The sequence below is a fragment of the Varanus komodoensis genome, unplaced genomic scaffold (genome assembly GCF_004798865.1).
Source record: "Varanus komodoensis strain SLA01 unplaced genomic scaffold, ASM479886v1 scaffold24, whole genome shotgun sequence".
Classification (NCBI taxonomy): Eukaryota; Metazoa; Chordata; class Lepidosauria; order Squamata; family Varanidae; genus Varanus; species Varanus komodoensis.
In genome coordinates this window covers 9673952-9696900 of record NW_025335641.1, presented here as the reverse complement: position 1 = coordinate 9696900, position 22949 = coordinate 9673952, and the positions used below count along the sequence as shown (strand labels likewise).

Here is a 22949-nt window from a genome sequence, read left to right as displayed (position 1 = left end):
CTTCTGGAATTTCATTACTTTTAGTTAGAAGCATCTGTTAGGGAACCTCTTGATTTTAAGACAAAAACTGGAACAACTTTGCCTTTGTGAGAGCCTTTTACAGAAGGCTTCATTACAATTCCAACAGAAGAAAAGACTACCCAATCCGTATTGAAAATAGTATCTAGATCAACACCTATTCCATTGTGAGATCTGAGGTGAGGCCCAATGATCAAATTCACAAATGCTTAAATGCTAAAAATTAAAATTAAAAAACATCAATTAGGGCAAACTAAAACATTTTTGTAATTATTTTTATTAATTTCATTCTGTCTGACAGTTCATCTTCACTGTCAGTAAATTCTTTGTTGATGCTTCATTTTATAAGATTTACAACAAACGCATACGCATGGTAGGTATTAGACTAGGCCCGATGCTGAGGGCGTAATGAGAATGGGCCCCTTGTTGTCCCATGGTGAGGAGTCCTATAATCTCCGAGGAGTTCACATTAGTGGCCTGCACTGTGGTGAGCTCCTTCCCCACAATCCACCACCAACTCCTCTGGAGGCCCAGGAGGGAGCATTGGAGAGCAGGTAGCTTGGCTAATACAGGATCCATGCCTGCGGATCCTTTCAAGTGAAAGTCAATAATGCAGTAGCCAATTTATTATCCCAGCTAAGTCTGCATGGCTAATTTACCTACCGTGACCCATCTAAGCGCTGTGCATATACTCTTTTAGACTCATAATGGTCATAGGTCTCTGTTTAATAAAGTGTTTGGCATTTTTCTAATGCTTGGTGAACCATCCTCTGTAAAACTCACACATGACAGCAGTGGATAAGCTGTGCTGTCTTCACAACATAGCATAGCTTTCTTACAAGCCTAAGAAATTGAACTCTCCTGTTCCTCCAGAGCTCTCAAATGTCAGCCTAGCTCAGCAGCAGAGCTGGTAGAAAGAAAGATCAAGCTACCTATGAAGTTGAAAATGGAAGTGGAAGGAAGCATTTCAGCTATTAATGGGCTCACCATATACAGCTGAAAGGGAGAACAACAACTGCGTAGCTAAGCTTTGTTTGGCCCCTTTCAGGAGAACAGCATTTGGAGGTGGGCACATCACTCTAAATTCGTGCACAGATTCTAACTCTCAGCACCCTTGTGAGCACTAGACGACGATTCCAGAGAAACAAAGCTGCTCCTAGAGCCATGTTTTTCACCAGAAAACAATCTGAAGGGAAATGTATGTACAGCGATGCAACTGCCTTGCACGTGGTAACGGTAATGTGCAATCTGAAGCACATTATTTTATTAATGACAAGACAGTTTGTGATAGCTGAGCCTACACCTTGGAGGAGCACCTGCCCCAGGAAAATGACTTCATTCTGGACTGATTCCTGAACATGCAACATAAACCAAAAGCCTCGTGAGAAAACCAGATCAGACAGATATTCCAAGAAATATATTTTATGTCACTGAAGAAAACAGCTACATGGACTTTTACACCCATTACTAAGATGCATTTACTGTGGAGCAAAACCCTAAGAAACTATTAAGGAGGCAGGGCTGAAGGGTACACGGCAAATGGAATCATCTTGGGAGTACATGCAGGCACAAACAAAAGTCTCAGAAATGAGATGGAACATCAGACTGTAATGAATATTTCTATCAACACATCACAAACAGGAGGTTCAGGTTGCCAGATCACAGAGAAAAGCATAAATACAACAGCATCTGCCTTCTTAGATGGGTAGAGACCTGTTCTGCCCTGTAGAGGAAGGCAGGAAGCGCTCCAAAGGAGCAAAGCTCAGGGAACCAAGGTTCCATTGACAGGAGGCACTTCCTGACAGTCAGGACCCCGAGGGTGTGGAAGAGGCTTCCACGGGAGGTGGTTGAGGCCCCATCGGTGCGGGTGTTCAAGGATAGGCTGGACATGCACATGGTGGGCATGTCGTGAGCAGAGCCGACTGGTGCCAGAGGTCAGACTAGATGGCCCGGGAGACCCCTTCTGACTAGCTCTGTTTCTATGCACACCTTACATTTGTGAGGGGGTTCAAGAGTGTGAGAACAGCCAAGAGTAATGCCACCAGAGGCCAGACGATCTTACCAGGCTGGTCCCATAGCATGGATGCCCAAGGTGGATAGATCAAACCTGAGGTAGCAGACTAAGGAGATTCCACTTCTTCAGGAGCACGGTCACATCAGCAGAAGAGAATGGATGGCTCTAATGCCGATGGGGGCGAAGAAACAGCTCAAGGGCAGCTACTGGGCAACAGCAATAGTTGAAGGTGACACTGATGGAGAATCTTTCACTGGCAATGACGGTGACATGCAAGTCAACAGAAGAATGCAAGGGTAAACCACTTCTGATCCTACTTAGTTTGAAAACCCTATGAGGACCGAATCCAAAATGAAACAAGAGGTAGTGACCAAAAGTGAGAGCCCAGGTTGGAAGGCGCTCAACAAAATTACTGGAGAAGAGCCAAGGAAAAGTATCAGTGGCACTGTCCCTAAGGAAGCAACTTGATCAAAGATGAAAAGAAGTTTAGTGGCTAGCATGCACAGGGGCAAAGGGAACAGGCAGGATTGTATAACACGTACAATTAGAACATGAAACATGGGAAGTATGAATCAAGGCAAACCAGAAACCATAAAGCAAGAAATAGAACAACTTAACATCACAGTGTGAGTAAGCTCAAGTGGACTGGAATGGAACATTTTCAGGAAGAGAAAAGCCAAAGTTCACACCCAGAAGAAATGGAGGAGTTCTAATATTGAGGCAAGATGTAGCACAGACAGTAAGGGGCTAAGATGCAAAATCCAACCACATAATATCAAACAGAATTTGGGGAAAACCTATCAACATATCCATAATTCAAGTCTGTGCCTCAACAACAGATGCAGAAGAAGAAGATATTGAAAAGTTGTATGCCGGTGTCCAACAGGAAATTAATACCACACCGAAACAAGACATGCTGAGAAGACAGCTGACTGGAATGCAAAAATGGGAAACAAAGCAGAATGTTGAAGAGGGTTTGGTCGAGGGTCAGAAATGAAGCAGGAAAATGAGTCACAGAATTCTGTGAAGCCAACCATCTGTTTATTACAAACACATACTTCAAGCAACTGATCAGATGACTGTATGCATGGGTATCACCAGTGGCCAATACAGAAATCAAATAGACTATGTAATCTGAAGCAGGAGATGTAGACACTGCTAAAGCAAGACCAGGAGCAGAATGTGGTAGTGGCCATGAGTATTAATATGAAAATCAAAATAAAGCTGGAAAAGGTCACCCACAGAAGCATAGTGCCAAAACACAACTTAAATAACATTCCCGAGAAATTTAAAGTCCTCATAACCAACAGATCTGCATTACTCAACTTAACTGTGAGCCAGATATGTTAATAGGGAAGAATGCCAAAAGGCAATTCATGTAGCAAAAAGAAAGAAAAAAAACCTAGATGGATGACAGAAGAATGCTTAAGAGAAGCAGGAAGTGAAAGCAGGGAACAGACTATCTTACGAGGAGAAAGTGTGGAACCAAGATGCAGAGGAACTATGCAGAGGAGCTGAAAAGAGGACAGACCCATTCAAAGAGGAAGGTTATGAGGAAGACCCTGCAATATTGGAAAGTAAAGTGAGAATTGCTGTGAATGCACTAGGCAGGAAACATAGAACATAGAAACAGAGTGAGTCAGAAGGGGTCTCCTCGGCCATCTAGTCTGACCTCTGGCACCAGCCGGCTCCGCTCACGACATGCCCACCATGTGCACGTCCAGCCTATCCTTGAACACCTGCACCGATGGGGCCTCAACAACCTCTCGTGCAAGTCCATTCCACACCCTCGGGGTCCTGACTGTCAGGAAGCGCTTCCTGGCATCCAAATGGAACCTTGGTTCCCTGAGCTTGGCTCTGTTGGAGTGCGCCCTGCCTTCCTCTGCAGGGGAGAACAGGTCTCTACCCATCTCCATGTGACATCCCCTCACATACCTGTATGTCGCCAACAGATCCCCTCTGAGTCTCCTCTTCTCCAGGCTGAAGAGACCCAGTTCCCTCAGTCTCGCCTCATACCCCATCCCCTGCAAACCGGCCACCAACCTTGTGGCCCTGCGCTGCACTGAGTCTAACCTGGCTATATCCTTTCAGTAATGAGGGGCCCAAAACTGAGCACAATACTTCAGTTGTGGCAGCACCAAAGTCATATAGAGTGGTAGTAATACCTCTCTCGAACTAGAAGCCACACTTCTGGTAATGCAACCAAGGGTAGCGTTTGTCCTCTTGACCACCGCATCACACTGCTGACTCATGTTTAACCTGCAGTCAACCAGTACCCCGACGTCCCTTTCACAAGTGCAGCTCTCCAGCCACTTGTCACCTAACCTGTACTTATGGTACCTATTCCTATGCCCCAAGTGCAAGACCTTGCACTTATTCACACTGAACGCCATCCTGTTGTCTCCTGCCCACTTCCATAGTCTGTCCAGATCCTTTTGGATCTGGAGTACCTGCTCCTCAGATGTGGCCACTGCTTCAGTTTTAGTATCGTCTGCAAATTTGATCAGCAGACTGTTCACCCCTTCTTCCATGTCATTGATGAAAAGATTAAACAGGATCGGCCCCAGGACAGAGCCCTGGGGGACCCCGCTTGTCACTGGCCACCATCCCAATGATTCCCCACTAATGGTTACCCTCCGCTTTCAGTCAGTCAACCATGCCCTAATCCACTGGACAGTGCTTTGGTGTATCCCAAAACTCCTCAGTTTCTCCACCAGGATATCATGGGGCACTTTGTCAAAGGTCTTGCTGAAATCCAGGTATACCACATCCACTGCATCCCCTCCATCTAGCCATTTCGGAACCTTGCCACAGAATTCCACAAGGTTTGTGTGGCAGGACCTGTTTTTGCGGAAGCCGGGTTGTGTGGCTGCCAGCCTCCCTTCCTTATCTACCATCACTAGATCTCTCTCTATTATGAGCCTTTCCACTGTTTTCCTACAATGGATGTAAGGCTAACAGGTCTGTAATTCCCATGTCCCTTCTACTACCCATTTTGAAAACTGTGACCACTGATGCCACCCTCCAGTCCTCTGGAACTTCACCCGTTCTCCACGAGGCCTCAAAAATGGAGGCCAGCAGGCGTGAGAGAACCCCTGCCAACTCTCTAAGTACTCTCGGGTGTAATCCATCAGGGCCTGGCGCCTTTGTAATGTCCAATGCCCTGAGGAGCCCCTCGACATCAAGGGGGGTGACTCTAATCTGTGCCCCTAAGTCCCCAGCCTCATCTAATATCCTATGCGGATATCCCCCATCCTGCTTTGGGGAGAACACAGAGGCAAAATAGTCATTTAGCATCTGTGCCTGTTCCCTCATATCAGTCTCTGGATCTCCTTCCTCCTTATTTAGTGGTCCCACCACTTGTCTCCCCTTCCTCTTCCTATTTATATGCTGAAAGAAGCCCTTTTTGTTGCTCTTGATATTCTTGGCAAGTCTCAGCTCGTAATCAACCTTAGCCTTGCGAAGAATCCCCCCACCTTACTGACTAGAGATATCCTTAGAATCTGGCCTGCCAGGACATCATCCAGGATCTCAAGGTGACCTGGAGGGCGATAACATACCCCCACTGTCAGGTCTCTTTCCCTGTCAAAACCCCTAAGTTTCACCCAAACTGCCTCTACCGAATACCCATCTGTGCTGCATTCTATCTCACTGCATCCTATCCCTTCCCTGACGTATAAAGCCACGCCCCCACCTCTCTTTCCCTTCCTGTCCTTTCTAAAAAGGTGATACCCCTCCATATTCACATTCCAGACTTGCCTTTCATCCCACCAAGTTTCTGTGATTCCCACTAGGTCATACCCTCCTATTCCCAGGAGAGCTTCAAGCTCTTCCTGCTTATTACCCATGCTCCTAGCATTGGTGTACATGCACCTCAACTCCTTCCCACCGCTTCCTTTCCTTGGAGTTCCCAGCCTCCTCCTTCCTCCCATTCTCCCTGATACCTGGCCCCTCTCTGTAGGAGTCCTGTCAGTACCTCTAAAACCCTGCTCCCAGAGCCCTGATCCTCTCCCCACACTTGTCCAGTGCAGACATGTTTCTGTGGGGGCCTGAACCCCCCACAGCTCAGTTTAAAGTCTTCCAGATGAAGCTCAATAGAGCATCTCCAAAGGACCTTTTCCCCATCCTTGTGAGGTGTAACCCGTCCCTTGCCAGAAGTCCATTGGCAAGAAACCGAGTGCTGTGGTCGAGGAACCCGAAGTGTTCCTTCTGGCACCACACCCCAAGCCAGTGGTTCACCTCGGAGACCCTCCTGTCCCTTCCTGGCCCAAATCCCCGGACCAGTAAGATCGACAAGAAGGCCACTTGGGCCTTCAGCTCCCTGAGTTTCTTCCCCAAGGCCTCGAAGTCCCTGGTGATCCCCACCACACCCAGCCTGGCCATGTCGATTGTGCCCACATGGATCACCAGGAGTGGCTGGTGACCCCCAGAGTGAACAAGATGCTCCACATGCCGGATGAGTGCACCCGGCAGGCAGCAAACCTCCCTTGTCTCCAGGTTGGGGTGGCACACTGCCGCCTCAGTGCCCTCAGCAGGGAGTCCCCAACAACAATCACCCCCTGCCGTGTCTTCCTGGTGGTGGTGGGCGGCCGTGCCCTGGCCCTCACCTCTCCCGCAGTGGCCCCCTTGCCGCCTGACATCCCAGGCTGGGGGTCCTGCTGGTCCCCAGAGGCCTCATCAGCCCCAGCCTCCCCAAGTGGAGAGAACCTGTTTCCCAGCTCCAGATTGGTGCCAGGAGAAGGAGGAGGCAGCGCTGTCCTCCTCCTCCTGTGGGTGACATACCTCCATGTCTCCGCAGCTGCTCCTCCCGTGGCCTCTCCCTCAACCCTCTGTCCAGAGGGGGCCGCTCCCGGGGGGCCTGGAGAGCTCTCTCGGCCCTCAGGCACCTCACCTCCTCCTCTAGCAGGGTTACCAGCTTGCACCAAGGGCAAGTGTAACCCTGCCTCTCCTGGGGGAGAAGGGCAAACATGTCGCAGCTGTCGCAGTGGACAACAACACCCTGAGTCCCACCAAGGCCATCTCCTGGTCTGCCATTGGGATCCCGTCTGAGACCTTACCTTGGTCCCATCTTGTCTGTCCTGCAGTTCTTCTCACTCGCCCAGTTCTCCCAGACAAAACTCACTCGCACACACACACAAGGATAAAATAAACTTAAATTGATAAATTAAACTTAAATTTAAATTGGAGAAAAAACAAAGCACAGCACAGCACCAAACAAACAAACAAACAAACAAAGAAGAAAAGGAAAACAAAGCAAAAAAAAAAAAAGCAAAAACCCTCTGTGTCCCAGGGACGGGAGTCCCCGGACAGCCCCGGCCACAGCTAAGGGACGCAGACAAGGGATGACACCTTATCAGTCCCGCTGGCCGGTGGCCCCGCCCCCTGCTCCCTCCTGGCCCCTCTAGCCTCTATGGCCCCGCCCCCTTCCTCTCCACTGCTCCTGGCCCTCTGCTTCCCTGCCCAGCTCCTACCTTGCCTTCGCCAGTCCCCTGGCCACTCAGCCCTCTCTCCCAGCCTGTGCCTCTCCTGCTCTGCTGCTCTGCCAAGAGGCCAGAGCCAAAAGGGAATAAAGTACCCCGAGTAGATAGGATACCAATAGAAGTATTCCAAGCTGTAGAGACTGAAAAAGCCCACATCATAACAAGAATATGCCAACACATATACAAAACAAAATAATGACCGACAGACAGGAAACGTTTGATAACCTTTCCAGTCCCCCACCCTCCCAAAAGGGGATGTAAAAGAGTGCAGTGCAGAAACCATAAGTCCCAATTTTCCATGCAAGCAAAGTGATGCTCATATTGTTGCAACAAAGAATATTACTCTCTATGGAGTCAGAAATGCCGGATGTTCAAGCTGGGTTCTGAAAGGGAGAGGCACTACTACGGATATATATTGGCTACTGGAGAGTACCAAAGAATTTCAGAAGATCTTGTGACAGAATAAGAATTACAGAACTTTACTGTCTACAATGAAGAAACTGAAATTGCACAAGATTTTTCATACCTTGGCTTGGTCATTAATTTAAATGGAGACTGCAGTCAATAAATTTTTAAAAAGCCTGAGACTTGAAAGGGTAGCAATGAAGGAACCAGACAAGAGCATCATGTGTAAAGAAGTTTCATCACAGATGAAGACCAAGATCATCCACACTATTGCATTCTCCGTCACTGTGACTGGGTGTGAAAGCTGGACAGGGAAGAAGGCTAGCAGGGAACGGAACATTTTTATCAACATTTATATGAGCAATCACAGCATTAGCAGGCCAAACACTTCGAGACAACAACATAATCGAGATCCCACTCCTGAGTGAAAAATGATTATGGTGCATGATATATGATCATAGTGCACCATGATCAAACTTTGTATCAGAAGATTAGGTAAAGGGCATCCTTAGTAAAGTATGTTTAGAACAACACTAAGCTGAAGGAGAGGAGATCAATTTTGGAAAATATAAGGAAATTAAAGAAACTAAAGACACTCATTTCAGGCATTCAAGGAAACAGTTCTTAAAGGGTAACATGAAGATATGCATCAGGAACCATCAGGAATAGCATAAAGTATCTAAACAAATTACCAATGAGTTTAGTGTACAAAATGGACATAATTCAAGGACTAAGCACCAGGTACAGAAGTCATGCAAAGAAAAAAAAAATGCATCAGACCAAGATGCATTAACAGCTGCCTTGGAAAGGTTAGACTTGGTTTTACTGGCCAGAAAGCGTTCATGATTTAAATCTTTGGTAGAAAGAAGTGAAACTCTACCCAGAGCTAACTCTTTCATCCGCTGAGTTGCTACGGCTGCTAATCAGTTACCAAAGTAGGGAAGAAGGAGGAAAGTAAACCTGGCCGTCCAAAGTGAGGCCTGATGCCTGACTGACAACAAAAAGAACTAAATGGGTCCGCAGCAAATGTGTTGTTTCCTTCTTAAACATACCTGGGCAGAGTGATGGGCACTGTCTTCTTTTCTTCCTATTCTGCCCCTGAGGGGAGTATGTATGTATCTAGCTAGCCAGCTAATAGTCCCAACCATGGTGGCTTCACAGCCACAATTTCTTTGGCTCCCAAAAGACGCTGCATAGAAAACCGGTGGGGGGGGGGGGAATGCTAGCTGTCAGCCAGCTGGCCATCCCCACAGTTGCCAAAACCTTTCCCAACAGCTGCCCTGTGATCCCATTCCATCAATTCTCCTACCCACAGAACAGGAAGGAATGAAGCTGCCAGGAACAAAGTCAAGAAAGACACAGTGCAGCCTTCCCACTCTCAAATCCATTTGATTATTATGCTAATACCAAAATTGATAAAATGCCCTCCCTTGAGTTACCCCTGCAAATGAAGGTGGAAGGAGAAGGGTTGGAAGAGCCATTTTGTTGCAGGTCTATGAATTAGCCAAAAGACAAGGAAAAGGTTTGGAACTGACTTTTCACCTGCAGGGAAAAAGCCGTGTTTGGTAAGGTTGGGTAAAAATATTTTCTCCAACACGAGCTGGCTGAAATATGGTGCCCTGGGTAATGAAACAGCAAGCAAAATTGGCCTATTTTTGCTGTGTCCACTATTCAGTATATTCCTCCTGTGTCAAAATGCCACATGGTGATTCAGTATTACTTTGAGGGGATAAGCTTCAGCCAATATGTGTAATGCTTAGGAATTCTGGAAGCCATCATCCAAGATCTCTGGAAGGGAGTACCTTGGGGAAGACTGATTTATATAGTCAGAATAAGCCTGGAAGTTGGTAGGAAGTTAAATTGTTATTTGAATACAAAATTTACAATCCAGTAAACCACTCCTCTACCTCACAGTACATACACAAGGACCAGGAAAGTATGATTAGAATTCTACTGAATAAATAATTGCATCTATTACATTTCCTAAAGAAAACTTTCCTACATTTGAATATTATGACAACATCCCGGAATATAAACTATCTAACTTGAAAAACCATTATTTTTTCTGGTTACTGGTGTCCCCCTTGTGTAACTCTAAGTCTCCATAATCTACATCTATTCTTGAAAAGAGAAGTCTGCTTCCCCATATATTTTGTAACTGAGACATATTCAATGTCTCATTAGCGTAAATTATGCAATAATCTATGGTATGTGGTACATAAATTAGAGCAAAGCAAACCCACTACATTGTAATAATTAAAAGTGAAATAAAAAGCTTTCATAATACAGTAAATGATTAAGGCTGTGATCCTATGTGTACCGAGAAAGAAAAACCTCATACAGCTCTCGGCATTCCTTTGCGCCTTGAGAAACCAATCAACAGCTCAGCGTTGATTGTGAGCACAGATCATGCATACGGGCCCCTGGACTACAATTTTAATTCTAAATTAAGTGCTGCTCTGAAATATGAAAAAGAAATTCCCTCCTAGAGTCAACATGTTTATTCTTGGACGATTTGTCACCCTGTCGTATGTGTGCACAAAGTCTCTGGTGACTCTCACAGACAGATAAAAGTTGTTACCTTTATTGCAACATATTATACAAGACTTATAAATATGATAAGCACTTGCACTGTCTTTTACTACTGTGACCCCCGACCCCAGAAATCTGTTCTGATGAGAGGCAGAATATATTCTTAAATAAATAAATTAGAGTAGTTTCACACACAAGTGTTCCCCACTGTAAGGTTAATAGCTGCAGGCTTATGGAAAGGCCACATGCAAACTGGAATCCAGGGCCAGCACAATTCTTTAATTTGTGGAGGGGATGCAAAGTTGCAAAGATTCATAGATGTTGGGTCACTCTCCTCCCTCCCTCAGTTCCACACTGATTTCCTCATGAAACATTTTCTCAAACCCTATCCTGGTACCAGATGAATTAATTTATAAAGGACAGATCCATTATAATGGATCTGTATGACATTTGAATTTATTTATAATGGACTGGACCATAAGAATGAACAGATCAGTATATTCTGGGGCTGTGTTGATTTCAAATGTATTTTTTAAATTTGTTTTGTTTAATCTATGAACTGCTTTCCAATATCTGAATTAAAGTTGCCGTATCAATATGTATTTCTGAACACATTTTATTACATCCCTATATTACCCAATAGCCTAAGCTCTCTAGGCAGTTCACAACAAATTTTCTCATAAAATGCACACTTCTAATCTATTTTACTTCAAAATACATAGTCCTAGATGAATTTTATCCTAATATATGCATTTTGATGTTTTTTGAACTGAGAACTACATAGCGAAACTCAGAGAAATGTAGGATCTTTGGCACATTAACCCCGGAGTTGCAGATCAGGTCAGCTTCCTTTGAATTGATGTTTGGACAAAATAATTGAGCATCCTTATTAGAATGGGCTGTGAGATGCAAGTGGAAATTATTTATGGTTCTTGGGAAACTAATCTAAAAAGTCAGGATACGCAAATGTGTAAGGATAGCTTTTACCAATACCCATGCTAAATGTCATACATGAGTGATGAACGTCTGAGTTATGACCAACCTATACTTACGAAGAAACATCCATAAAGTCTATTCATTTAACAATTCAAGGTAAAGGCTTACCGCATGAAATTGTCACCACCATAGAGAGGAAATGGAAGGGGAGCAAAAAAGCATCCAAAGCATCACCACAGAGAGAAAGGAAATGAACGGGGGAGGCCTCCAAAGCATCCCCATCCATCTGGAGAGGGAAATCTCTCTGGCATTTCTGTGCTGCAAAAAGGAAGCACTGGTAATTTTGGGCAGGGGAGGCTGGAGATATGCGTGGTTTTCCCACATTCACAGGTGTCCTGTGCACCAACCCCCACGAATGTGGAGGGCCAACTGTGCACAATCCAAATACAAATTCGACTTGAAGACAATTTTCTGTTTTCTCATGACTGCAACTTGTTTGTGGCCCAGGGACTGCCTGTATTTAGAAATAATGTAACTGCCAAATGTCATTGTGCATTTAAAATGCAGCATGTCCACTTAAAGGACACTGAGTAAGGATATTTAGATCTAGGCTAAGATCATAGAGAACAGCCAGTCAGAACAGACAACACAGAAGCAAATGGGCTATAGAAGAGAAGCTTCATGTGTTACCAAGATCATAGTGCAATGCATTCCAAATGCAGTAATATGAGCAAAGAAGTGGCAAAAGCCATCAGCTGTGGGACAGTAAGACTTTATTTCCTGCAGCCTTCTGAGGAAAAGTATTTCCAGACTTATATAAAGTTCCATTCCTAACTACAGAAAATGCTCCCCACGATGGACAACAACATGCTATGAAATAATAAATAACTCTGACACTAGGGATGGGAGAGAAATTTATTCAGTTTATTTTTAATGCTAAGTTACCTAACTGTGTTCTTCCAAATTCTATAACAAACCAGAATCAGGTTATCCTTCAAAATCTATATTTCAATGAATTTTGCAATGCAGTTCTCCAATCAAAATATGGATACAAAATGTACATATTGGGGAAATAATGTTAACAATGCAGTATAATAGGAAAACTGTTTGCAAGCCTGTTTATTTTAGGCAAATCGCATACACAAATACATGTGTTAGGGAAAATGTGCACCAAAACAATTATGAATATTCACCTCACTTTTAAAGAGAAGAATCTCAATGCCTAGGAAGTGTTTCTCAAGTTCAAACTTCCTAATGTTTGAAATAAACTGAATGCAAGACTGCTAAACTGTGAAATTGAGAGTTACCAGAGTGGCCATTCTGATCTGGCACCCAGAATTTTGGCCTCCAGGTCCCATGTCCAGAGAAGAGATGGCTGGGCACTTCCTGGGGCCACGGGACTGGCAGGAAGTTCACTGCTCCAACAGTGCTGCCGCTCTTGCTTGGCACACAAAGAAGAGAGTCAAGAACTTCCCTGAAAGAACTATCAAGCAGTGCACTTTGTCTTATCCATGTAATGGAAACCCCCTGAAGCTGCAGTGCTTAAGAACCAGCACTGTGTGGTGGAGCCCCCTCTCTCAGGCTACAAGGCAGGATCTTAGGATCACAGTATGTGAAACGTGCAGCTGTGTGGAGCTTCCTATTTTCATTCATCTATTTTTTTAAAGAAATCCAGCTGCAGCAGGTTGCAATTGAGAGGAAGGGAAAGGTGGATGGAAGGTGAAAAATAGAGCTTTTTTCTGCTCAGCTGTCAGTCTGCTCAAAATTTGCTTCCCAGCCAGGGGAAAAGATACAGGTGTTCCTATATTTTTCTGCAAAAAAGAAAAGAAGGGCAAAAAGCAGTGGAGGCAAAGTTTGGGAACAGTACATGGCCTGAGAAAAAGGGGTTAAGCAGTTGGTTCTCTCTATTAGTCCTCAACTCAAACCAGCCTATTCCCAAGGCCACCTTTGCTGTTTGTTCTGTTGAAATTGAGGGGATGTTACACATGCCCGGGTGCAACCTGTAATTTGGCCCTGAGTAATACCAATAAATCAGCATTTCATACTTGAAGGTATTTTCGATTAATACTTCCAGGGTTTCAGTTCTTGAAATTTACCTCCTCAGGGACAGCCCGGATATTAGTAAATCCTTTTCTGAAGACCACAAAGACACGGCGAGCTCCACAGCGCAAAGCCGATGTTGCACAGTCGAACGCGGTGTCTCCTGCTCCGAGAACAATCACTGTTCCTTGTATTGATGGCAATGGAGAGCGACAGGCACACATTCCTGCAGGATGAAAGGAAAGGCCCATTCTCAGGGAGGGGGGGAGCCTATTTCTGCATGACAGCTCAAATGACACTTGTACTCGAAGCAGTGTAAAATTGCATCTTGCAGTTTCTGAGCATGGAGAGTCACTATCACATTATTCTGCTTCACTGAAAGACAGTTTTATTCCCACTTTTAAGATATGCTCATACATGTAATTTCATAGTCAGTACCTTTAGTGGCATTGCCTTCCTGTCTTGGCAGGAAATAAAGTACAATGCACTTTAGGAAAAAAAAATGCAAGGCCTTGTCAGATTGAGTGCAACTGATTTCAGATCCTGGTATTCAAAAAATTAAACCTTTGACTCCTTTTTGTCAGCATCAATTCCTCTGAGAAAGAAAATGGGGAAAAAAGAAAGGGAAACTCATATTGCACAAACTTGTGTCCATCACAGGATCTGTGCCACCTGATTCCTACTAGAGAAATGGAGTGTAAAAAAGTATCTGTTAAGCATTTATTCAAGTGCAAGTAAATACCAGCCACCGAAGCAGACGGCTGAAAAGTGAAGACTGCTCCAAGCATTCCTGCATTAGGCCCACAGGTTCAAAGTGATGCATTGCAGACGGCTTCCTGGAAACAGTTTTTGCATTTGAGCAGCCACTGTCTGCTGAACTTCCCTCTGCTCTGATTCTTCTTGGACTCAGCCACCTGGCAAGTTTGACAAGCCACCCTGAAGAGCTGTCTGTCAGGAGGGATGATGCTTCTCCTTAATGGAATCCCCAAGAGAAGGGGGAGAAGGAGCAACCTTAGTGACCACTGGGAGACAATCAGAGAAAGGAGACACTGGATGGCCTGAGGAACCTCGCCTTTGTTGGGCCCTTAAATGACCTTTGTGGTAAAGATAGTGAGGCTACTCTGTTTATTTTATTTCTGTCTTTATTACAGTTTAGCCCACTTTTTTCCCTTCACAGAACTCAAGGAAGCTTACATAATCCTTCTTCTGGTCCTCCTCTCAATCTCACCGTCAGAACCCTGTGAGGTTGCTTAGGCTGAGTTTCTGTGACTGGCCCAGTTACCCAGTGATCTCTGTGTCCTGGACCCCAGTCCAGCACACAAACCAGTATACTAGGGTGGCCTCCAGCATTCCTTTCAGCTGGAGAGTCAGTTCTGTATGTTTAACCCATGTTTTCCTTCCGTAATTGGAATCAGCATTTTATTTACATACCACCTGTCCTGCTCTGCCTGAGATTCTGTCATCTGCTCCGGGTGGAGACACGGGGCAGGTGGCTGGAATTGGAGCACTTTTAGCACTGTGACTGGCACCACAGAGATCAGGCAAGGACATGGCACAAATCCAGCACCACGCAGAGCAGTTCTGCAACTACAGTACTGTCAAGATACCCAGTCGGGACTTAAAGCAACCTTTCCCAGTACTATGGTTCTCTCCAAATGTATTGGACTACATTTCCTAGCTTTCCTGACTTTTGTCTGGGGCTGATAGGCATTGAACTGCAAATAATGTAAAAGACACATGGTTGGGAAAGACAGGCTTACAGCAACTAGGAAAGCTTTACAGTCAGGCCTGGGAATCCTTCTTAGAGCTTCACCTCCTCCAGCGCAGCACCTGATTTTTTGAATTTTCTCACTGCCAGTGTCTGTTCCTGCTATCGCTGTTTCCATGAGGCAGTGAGGTCAGGTGAGTGCAGAGAGCTGGGGAATCCTCCCCTGTGCCTACCTGCTCACTAGAGGAGTCTGAAGTCCACCCCTTTGAATAAGGGTAGCAATATCTTCCGGAGATTGAAAGGCTGGCGTGAGAGATTTCAAGTAGAAGGCCCTGCTTGGGAAGGCCCGAGAACTTTGTCTGATTGCTTCCCAGAGGTCACACCCCCGGAGAGGGCTGACAGTCCTGGGTCATGGCGTTGTGTTTCCCCTCAAGGGAGTTCTGTCCCCTTGGCTTATGAGTATAGTAAACTCCATTGGGTATTGCATGAAACACACATTCCCTTGACTGGAGATTACTGGACCGATGACACCAAATTATTTGTGTGAGGGTGTGCAGAAAACAACCCCTGTGAAAGCCCATACCTAACTCTATCTCATGTGATTTTGGTGAAGGTGAGTACGTATAAATTGCTTCATCTGTTAAAAAGATCCGATAGAAACCTATCTCAATCAGTTTCCTCAATTCTGTCATATCTAGGCCTTTTGGCCCAATGTAACTCGTGGCATTCAGCACCATGGTATTTAATCCATTGCTGCCTTTACCTGGCAGCTGCAGCATAAATCCCAGGGTCACCTGAGTCTGTGGTACAGCACATGTTTTGCCCAACTCCTGGAATTTATGTTTATAATGAATTCAGTTGTCATGGATGAAAAAGCCTTTTAGAGCAGCATTTGGAGCATCCCATCCAGGTAGAACAGACAATCCTGAACCTGGTGGAGTCTTCTTAGCGGTGCTGCATGAGTAAATGGTCAGAAGAGAAATCTGTGCAGCCATGGAGGTGGTTGCCAGGGATATGGTCTCTGAGTCACAGAGCGTGGGTGTGATCCTGTACACTAACTGAATGGTGAATCCAGCAGACAGGGATGCATGACTGCTCACAGGTGTTCAGTCTCCACCTGCACTGGGCAATGAACCTCATTTGATCTGCAGCCATTACACTGAAATGCATGGACTGGCTTCCATAAGAGAAAGCAAGTGTAGGTTTATCATCATCATCTTTGAAGTGAATCTGGGGTGACCTTGCTCCTGGAAAAAACACGTTCCCTTGTTAGTTTCTCACTTGTTTCTTTTACTTTATGGATTTTAGAGTTATGAAGAGAACTAGGAAAGTTCACGCAGTATCAATAAGTCAGTGTCTAGTATTGCCCAGGATACTGACAAAAATGTGAAAAAAACTAAAAGGCGCACAATCCATACAATGGATTGCACTTCGACAACAGGTAGAAAGAAGCTAACCATTGATTAAACAAATTACTGTAATTTTTAAAATGATACCATAAATAGCGTAAACCTGTAATCTAATGTGCCTGTGATAGTTTCATTCAGAGGAGTGTGCTTTTACTGTATCATCAATGGTCTGTAATTCTTAACTTTGTAGCATGCCAGTCTTGAATTTTCACAGCAAGGGTGTACAAGCACAACTATCTATCTCTTTCAAGAACAACAAACAAACAAAACCCTCAACTTTAAAAGCAAGTAAATGAATGCTAAAAACAATAGCAAAAATATGGTATGTGCAGGTGGCTACATAATTTTTCCTTCAGCACAACCAAGTATATAGCCAAGTATTTCTCCATAATTAGGTTAAATTTTCTACGAACGTGAAAATGGCATTTTATTGTGGTTTGGGATGCGTGCAGTGGGGATAAAGCAGGTTTTGGCAGCTTTCATGGGGTTAGATGCTTGAATCAGTATTAAGACGTAAGTTCCTGATGCTTCAGATGTTGTCAAGAGGAAGGATATTTCCCCCAAACCTGCCTGCTCAGCACAAAAGGCTCTTGCTTGGGCTGGATGCCAGGGCAATGATGTTCTGTCGGTGATGCCCCAAAAAGGATGACACCAAAGGGGGTCACCTTTTGGGGGTTGCCTCCTTGGTGCGAGGGGGAACACACACTTAGCATTAGGAAGGACTGGAGGGTCAGGGAGGGAGGGTTGCCATGGTCTACAGGAATTTTATCTTTCACTCCAGGCTCCTTGTCCATCTGACTCCTATCTAGAGTGTTTGCAACTTGTTCTGGGCCAGCAGGACAGAGTTGGGACTCTGTTGGCGTCTGCTCCATGATCCAACAGTTTTCCTACCTGAACGGGAAGGTCTTGTCTTGGTTGTGCTGCTCATGATGGATGTTAACCCCTGCGGGTACCATATCAGGGGCAGCTCAGGGTTAGGTGGACACAGTGGCAAAGAGTGCCTTCTACCAGGTATGGCTGGTGGCCCAGCTATGCTGGTAACTTGACAGGGATTGCTTGTTGTTAGTCATCTATACTCTCATAACCTGTAAATTAGATTACTGCAGTGTACTCCACATGGGGCTGCCCTTGAAAACGGTTCCTAAATTTCAGCTTGTGCAATATGCAGCAGCTGCATTAGTAACAGAGAACTGAAGGTACAAATGCATAATGTTACATGCTTCCAAGTTCAATTCAAGGTGCTGGTTTGAACAGATAAAGCCCTACACAGCTTGGGACCTCAATACCTGATAGGATGCATCTCCCAGCTGCAAAACTAGGCATGCATTATGAGGAAGATCTGGGGCCTGCCTCCGATTGCTTCCTCTGAGGGAGGCCCATATGGCGGCAGTAGGAAGAAGGTCCTCTCTTCAGTGGCAGCCTCCAGTTATTGAAACAAGCTCCCCAGTGAGACCACCCTGGTGCCAACTTGGATATCTTTCTGGTGCCAGGTTAAGACTATCTTCTATGACAGGGCATTTAATTACCTTTATATTATACTGGGGTATTATGTCAACTGCTTAACCAGTCTCGTGACTTAAGTTACGTAAGTGATAATTTTTTTTAATTGGGTTAAAATTGGTTTTAAATTTTTAAAATTATATTTTGTGATGTTCTATAATCATTGCATTTTTATTGTATTCTTATTATATTTTATCTGTTGTGCTGTGCACTGCAGCAGAAATATAATGAATGAACCTCATCTTAATCCTACTTTCACTGCACTCATCTAATGGTTTCAAGGTTGGGTCTGAATGTAATCCAGTCCTTGCACTGCATTTCCTTTGCATGTCAACAGAGGTTCTCCATGCAGTTAATAGCAGTCTGCTTAATTATTCCAGGTCAGTATATGGAGATATCTAATGCACCTCCGAATCTCACAGTTTGTGTGCTGGGGGACATGATCGACATCTACCATGCATCTATCATGTACTATGTGGCGGAATTCACAGTGTGGGTGCAGAAAGAAAGGGCACGAGCTCACTACAAATATCCTGCTTTCTCTTCCTGCCCTTTCAACTTTACTATTAACATACTAACTAAACTGCAACCATAGGAAGCTGCTATAGAGATTATTCACACAGTGAGGCCAAGAAGCAGTATAAATGAGGGCAAAATCATTATTAACCCCCCTCAAGCCCTTGATGAAAGATTCAGCGGGGAGCATTACCATGCCTATGATCATGAAATTCCACTGCGAGTCACAGCAAAGTTTTTTGTTTGTTTGTTTTGGTTTCATTTCCCCCCCACCCCCGGAAACCTGGGAATTACTATTTTGTTGGTATTACTGTTGCAAGAATTTTACATAGCCGGGCACGTGTCTTAAGTTGGTTTCTGAAATAAGTCGTGTTTCTGACTGCATTGTCCAGACAAGCTGGCTTAAGATATAGGGTGCTATTTTAGGTTTCAGGAAAAGAAATGACCTTTTCAACTCAACAATTATAAATGTGTTATGGAATTTTTCCCATTAATTCCTATCATTTTTGACAGTTTGCAACCCCCCAGTGCTTCCTTCTCTACTTCTCATATGCTCACAAGGAGCCGATTGGAAGAGTTTGCTCCTGTTTTCAGCTTCTGTTCACCGGACGCCACCCAGAGAGTATAGCCCATGGGGTGGTAGAGAAATTAAATTGCTGTTGTCGTCGGCGAAGATACAGCTAATCATTTTGTCGTAACTGAAAAAAACGTGGTTCGTAACCAGCTTCATCCAGCCACCACAGCCCACCATGCTTATCCAGGCCACGGTGGTTTGTAGTGTGGGCTAGCCATCCTTCTGAACATTGAAACCATGGGCAGTTGGTGCCACGGGTTTCCATGTTATGTGAACTTAGCCAGGGCTAAGCAACACTTGAATTGCAGTTAGGGCATGCAAGAATTCGCTTAACCTGTCAGTGAGCTACTCTCCCTGAGTTTGTACAAAATGATAAACAACGGGGAACATACAGCATGACTTCCATATTCAAATGTGCAGCCAGAATGTGCCACAATCCACATACTTTGCTTGAGCCTTGGTGGGCCACCACAAATATGAGAAACGACCCAGTGAGAAATGGCCCAATGTCAACTGCATTTTACAGAAGCAAACCTGGATTGTAAAACACAGGGGAAATTGGCTTGCTTCCCTAAACTAGAGGGAAGCTTGGCTTGCCAGGTTTTAGGCATAAACCAATGCACTGTGGTGGTGGGGACCCGGGAAGTCTGGGTTCTAGTCCGCACTTGCTCATGCAGTTCACTGGGTAACATCAGGCCAGTAACTCACTCTCAGCCTAACCCACCTCGCGAAATTAATAGAATCCTATGACCTGAAGTTCATTGGGTAGTTCAGGACATGGGAAATAATGCATAAGGAACTGTCCTGTTTCCTTGAGGCTCCAAGCTGCCTTGAGTGGCAGCTACTGTCCAGGAGTGGGACTAAACTGGAGGTGTCAAGCATGCAAAGAGCAGAATCTATCACGTCTGATGAGTTTCATATGAATGAGGCTGTTTTGTATATTTTCAAGTAGAGGGGCTTTTGTTTTTTTGCTGGCTGTGAATGAGTGGCAACCCTATCCTCAAAGATTGGCTCAAATGATTTGGCAACTGCTATGTAACAACCAGTTTTACACAAAAGAGCTAACTGGAGTCGTGCACATAGGTCTTTAGAGTGTACTCATTTTCTAAGTCAGTAGAGAACCAAGCTTCCTTTATTAAAAGTATACAGTTTCCTTCGCTACTGAGCAGCACATTTACATGTCTCCAGAACCTGTCTGTGCCCTTGCTTGGCTTTTTGGATGCAGTAAATCCAAGACTATGGCTGGCAGAGTTCTGTGTACCAAGTGCTACTGGACACACAAATGTTCCTTCAGAAAGGTCTTGAGATGTATCCTCCGAGGCCACTCAGAAGGATCTCTCAACTTTTGAGAGAGGCCCTCTTAAAAGGGGAACTCAAAAACTCCAGAATGCATGCTTCTGGCTCTTTTAATCCTACCCTAGAATAAAACTCCATATTCTCTGAAGAGTTTGTGACTGTATGTCAGGGTTTCCTTAGCAGGCCCTTCCCTGTGTTTCTTCCCTGTGGAACACTGTAGTATCTGCAGCAAGGGAGAAGATCTTTACTAATGCAGCCCCGTCAGTATGGAACAACCTCCCAGAGGATTCCCATTTGTATGCTTTCCTTCTAGCTTCAGGGAGGAAAAAATGTAGACCTTCCCATTCTGATGAACTATGGTAGATACTGATTATTTGTATTATGAGACTGCTGATGTCTAAAGACTGATTTTCCTTCTTACTGTGTTGCAATAAATATTGTGTATTGCTTGGTATGATACCTTAAGGACAACAAAAGATGGGATATAAATGTTTCATATGAATATGCTGAAAACATATTAAAATATTTTTTGAAGAAGAAAGCAGAGCTACCTGGTTTACTTGCCATAGCCACCAGTGGCAAGAAGTCTTTCGAAGTGTAAAATCCTTCATCCATTCCCAGACCTTGAAATACAGACTCCCTCTTTGGTTCTGGTAGTCCTAACACAAAATATTGAATAGAATATAAATATTTTGTGGACATCAAATATTGAAAGAAAGAAAGACTTGTCAGACATTAAATCAGAAGCACTTCAAAGCTTTTATTTTTTTTTTTTTTTTTTGGAAAACAGAGAACAGTTCATATGCTACTTTGCATAGAATAGCAATTTTCTTTAACAAAGGCATATTCATCATGCATAATAATAAACATTTGTATAGTGCTTTCAAGAGTACAATGTGGATCACATGGACAATCTAACTGTAATCCTTCAAACTACTCTGTAAAATCAATATTATTATCTGCCAGATTGCAGGCCAGGGGACTGAGGCTGAAAAAGCGAGGCTTCCTTAGGATGACCTACGCAGTGCAGGGCTGAGGCAAGGCAGGACCTCGGGATTTCCTGATTCATAGCTCAGTCAAAAACATATAAGTCTTTTGGGTATCTATATGATCATCTTAAGAACTTGACAAAGGAGTTTTTCTGTTGCTTGTATGAATTCTAGCACATAAATTAGCTATGCAAAAATGAGATTCATCCAAACTTAAAAAAAAATAAGCACCATTCAAAAAGATCCACTGGAAACCCTGCTCATGGGAAGAAGGGCAGCTGACATCAAGAAAGCGATCTCAGTTGAGACTTTGGGAACTTTTCCTTTTCCCTTTTTTGTTCAGTGCACTAAATACTGATCTGTTACTACCTGACAAGGGTTTTTGTTTCAGCCACTTGGACAAACAGTAGCAAATATTTATCAATCACCACAGTGTCAAGACAATGCCTTTTAGGGTGTTACAACCCTCTTATATGACTTCACTGCATACAGGAGTGCACGATTGTACTTGACTTCAGCTAGAGAACTCAGCGAGTGGAGCCAAAGAAAGAAAACACTGCAATGATGAAGGAGTCTGGAAGACAGGTGGCATCTCACGCCATCTGGACACACAGGCTTGGATGCCTGCCATGCTTACTGCCTAGAGCTATTCACCATTCCATCACATTAGCCAGACTGAAGATGTGAATACACCTGATGCCCAAGTACAAGCACGCTACCAATTTTTAAAGCGTTTATTATTTGGCAGCACGTATTTCACATTACACAACTACGAATCTGTAACATTTTTTCAATCATGATTTTGGATCATTATTCTACAATAACTTTTGTATAGATGTGTGAGAAATCTCACCAAAGAATCAAACTGCAGCAAACTTTGGTTTGATTCTACTGAAGTTGTCCTTTCCAGTTTGGCCCAGTAAAGTTTCAGTAAATGGTTCCACATGTAGGAACCAGCTCATCTAGAGTTTAAATATCAGTTCAGACACTTCAGCAGAGCACAGGAGGGCTTAAATGCTTAGGGACTATGGGTTCATGCACTGGCCACTCCTTCTCTTAACATTCCTATGCATTAGTCCCTGCTCTTCCAGCTTCTACCTGTCTCTACTGAACTAGAAGCTGTAAAGGGAGCTTCTACAAGAATTCACTGTGGCTAGAAATCCACCACATAACTGGAAACCCTGAGTTATCAGGTTTCTGGATCACATAGAGGCTTCTACTTGCATTCAAGAAAATACACATGAAAGCCCCCTTCACATCTTCCAGAGGAACATGGGAACAGTGGAGCAGGAATGGATAAGGATATAAGGGTGAGGGTGGCTTGCAAACTCCCATGCTCCTGACACTACAGTCCTCCTTTCAACCTCCAACAGACTGTTTAGCATTACAGTTTCCTCAAGTGGTTCCTACCCTAAGATTGAGCAGGCAGGCATCTGGCCCGGTTACTGCCTGGTGCCTAACAGGCACCATGAAACAGGAAAGAGAAGAGAGAGAGAGAGAGAGAGAGAGAGAGAGAGAGAGAGAGAGAGAGA

At 44.4% G+C, this 22949-nt stretch overlaps 1 protein-coding gene across 8 annotated transcripts in view; it reads right to left on the bottom strand.

The window, feature by feature from the left end:
• DPYD (dihydropyrimidine dehydrogenase) overlaps positions 1-22949 on the bottom strand; it is a 538071-nt gene that overhangs the window by 260032 nt on the left and 255090 nt on the right. For 7 of the 8 annotated variants that reach the window (XR_006414940.1, XM_044432357.1, XM_044432363.1 and 4 more), the window contains 2 exons: positions 20980-21087; positions 13482-13651 (listed from right to left, as the gene is read on the bottom strand). Coding sequence is in view for 7 of the 8 variants with exons in the window: in XM_044432357.1 (XP_044288292.1) it covers positions 13482-13651; positions 20980-21087 (278 nt within the window). In the remaining variant the exon portion in view is untranslated. The remainder of the gene's footprint in view (positions 1-13481; positions 13652-20979; positions 21088-22949) is intronic. The other variant, XM_044432364.1, reaches the window with a different exon arrangement.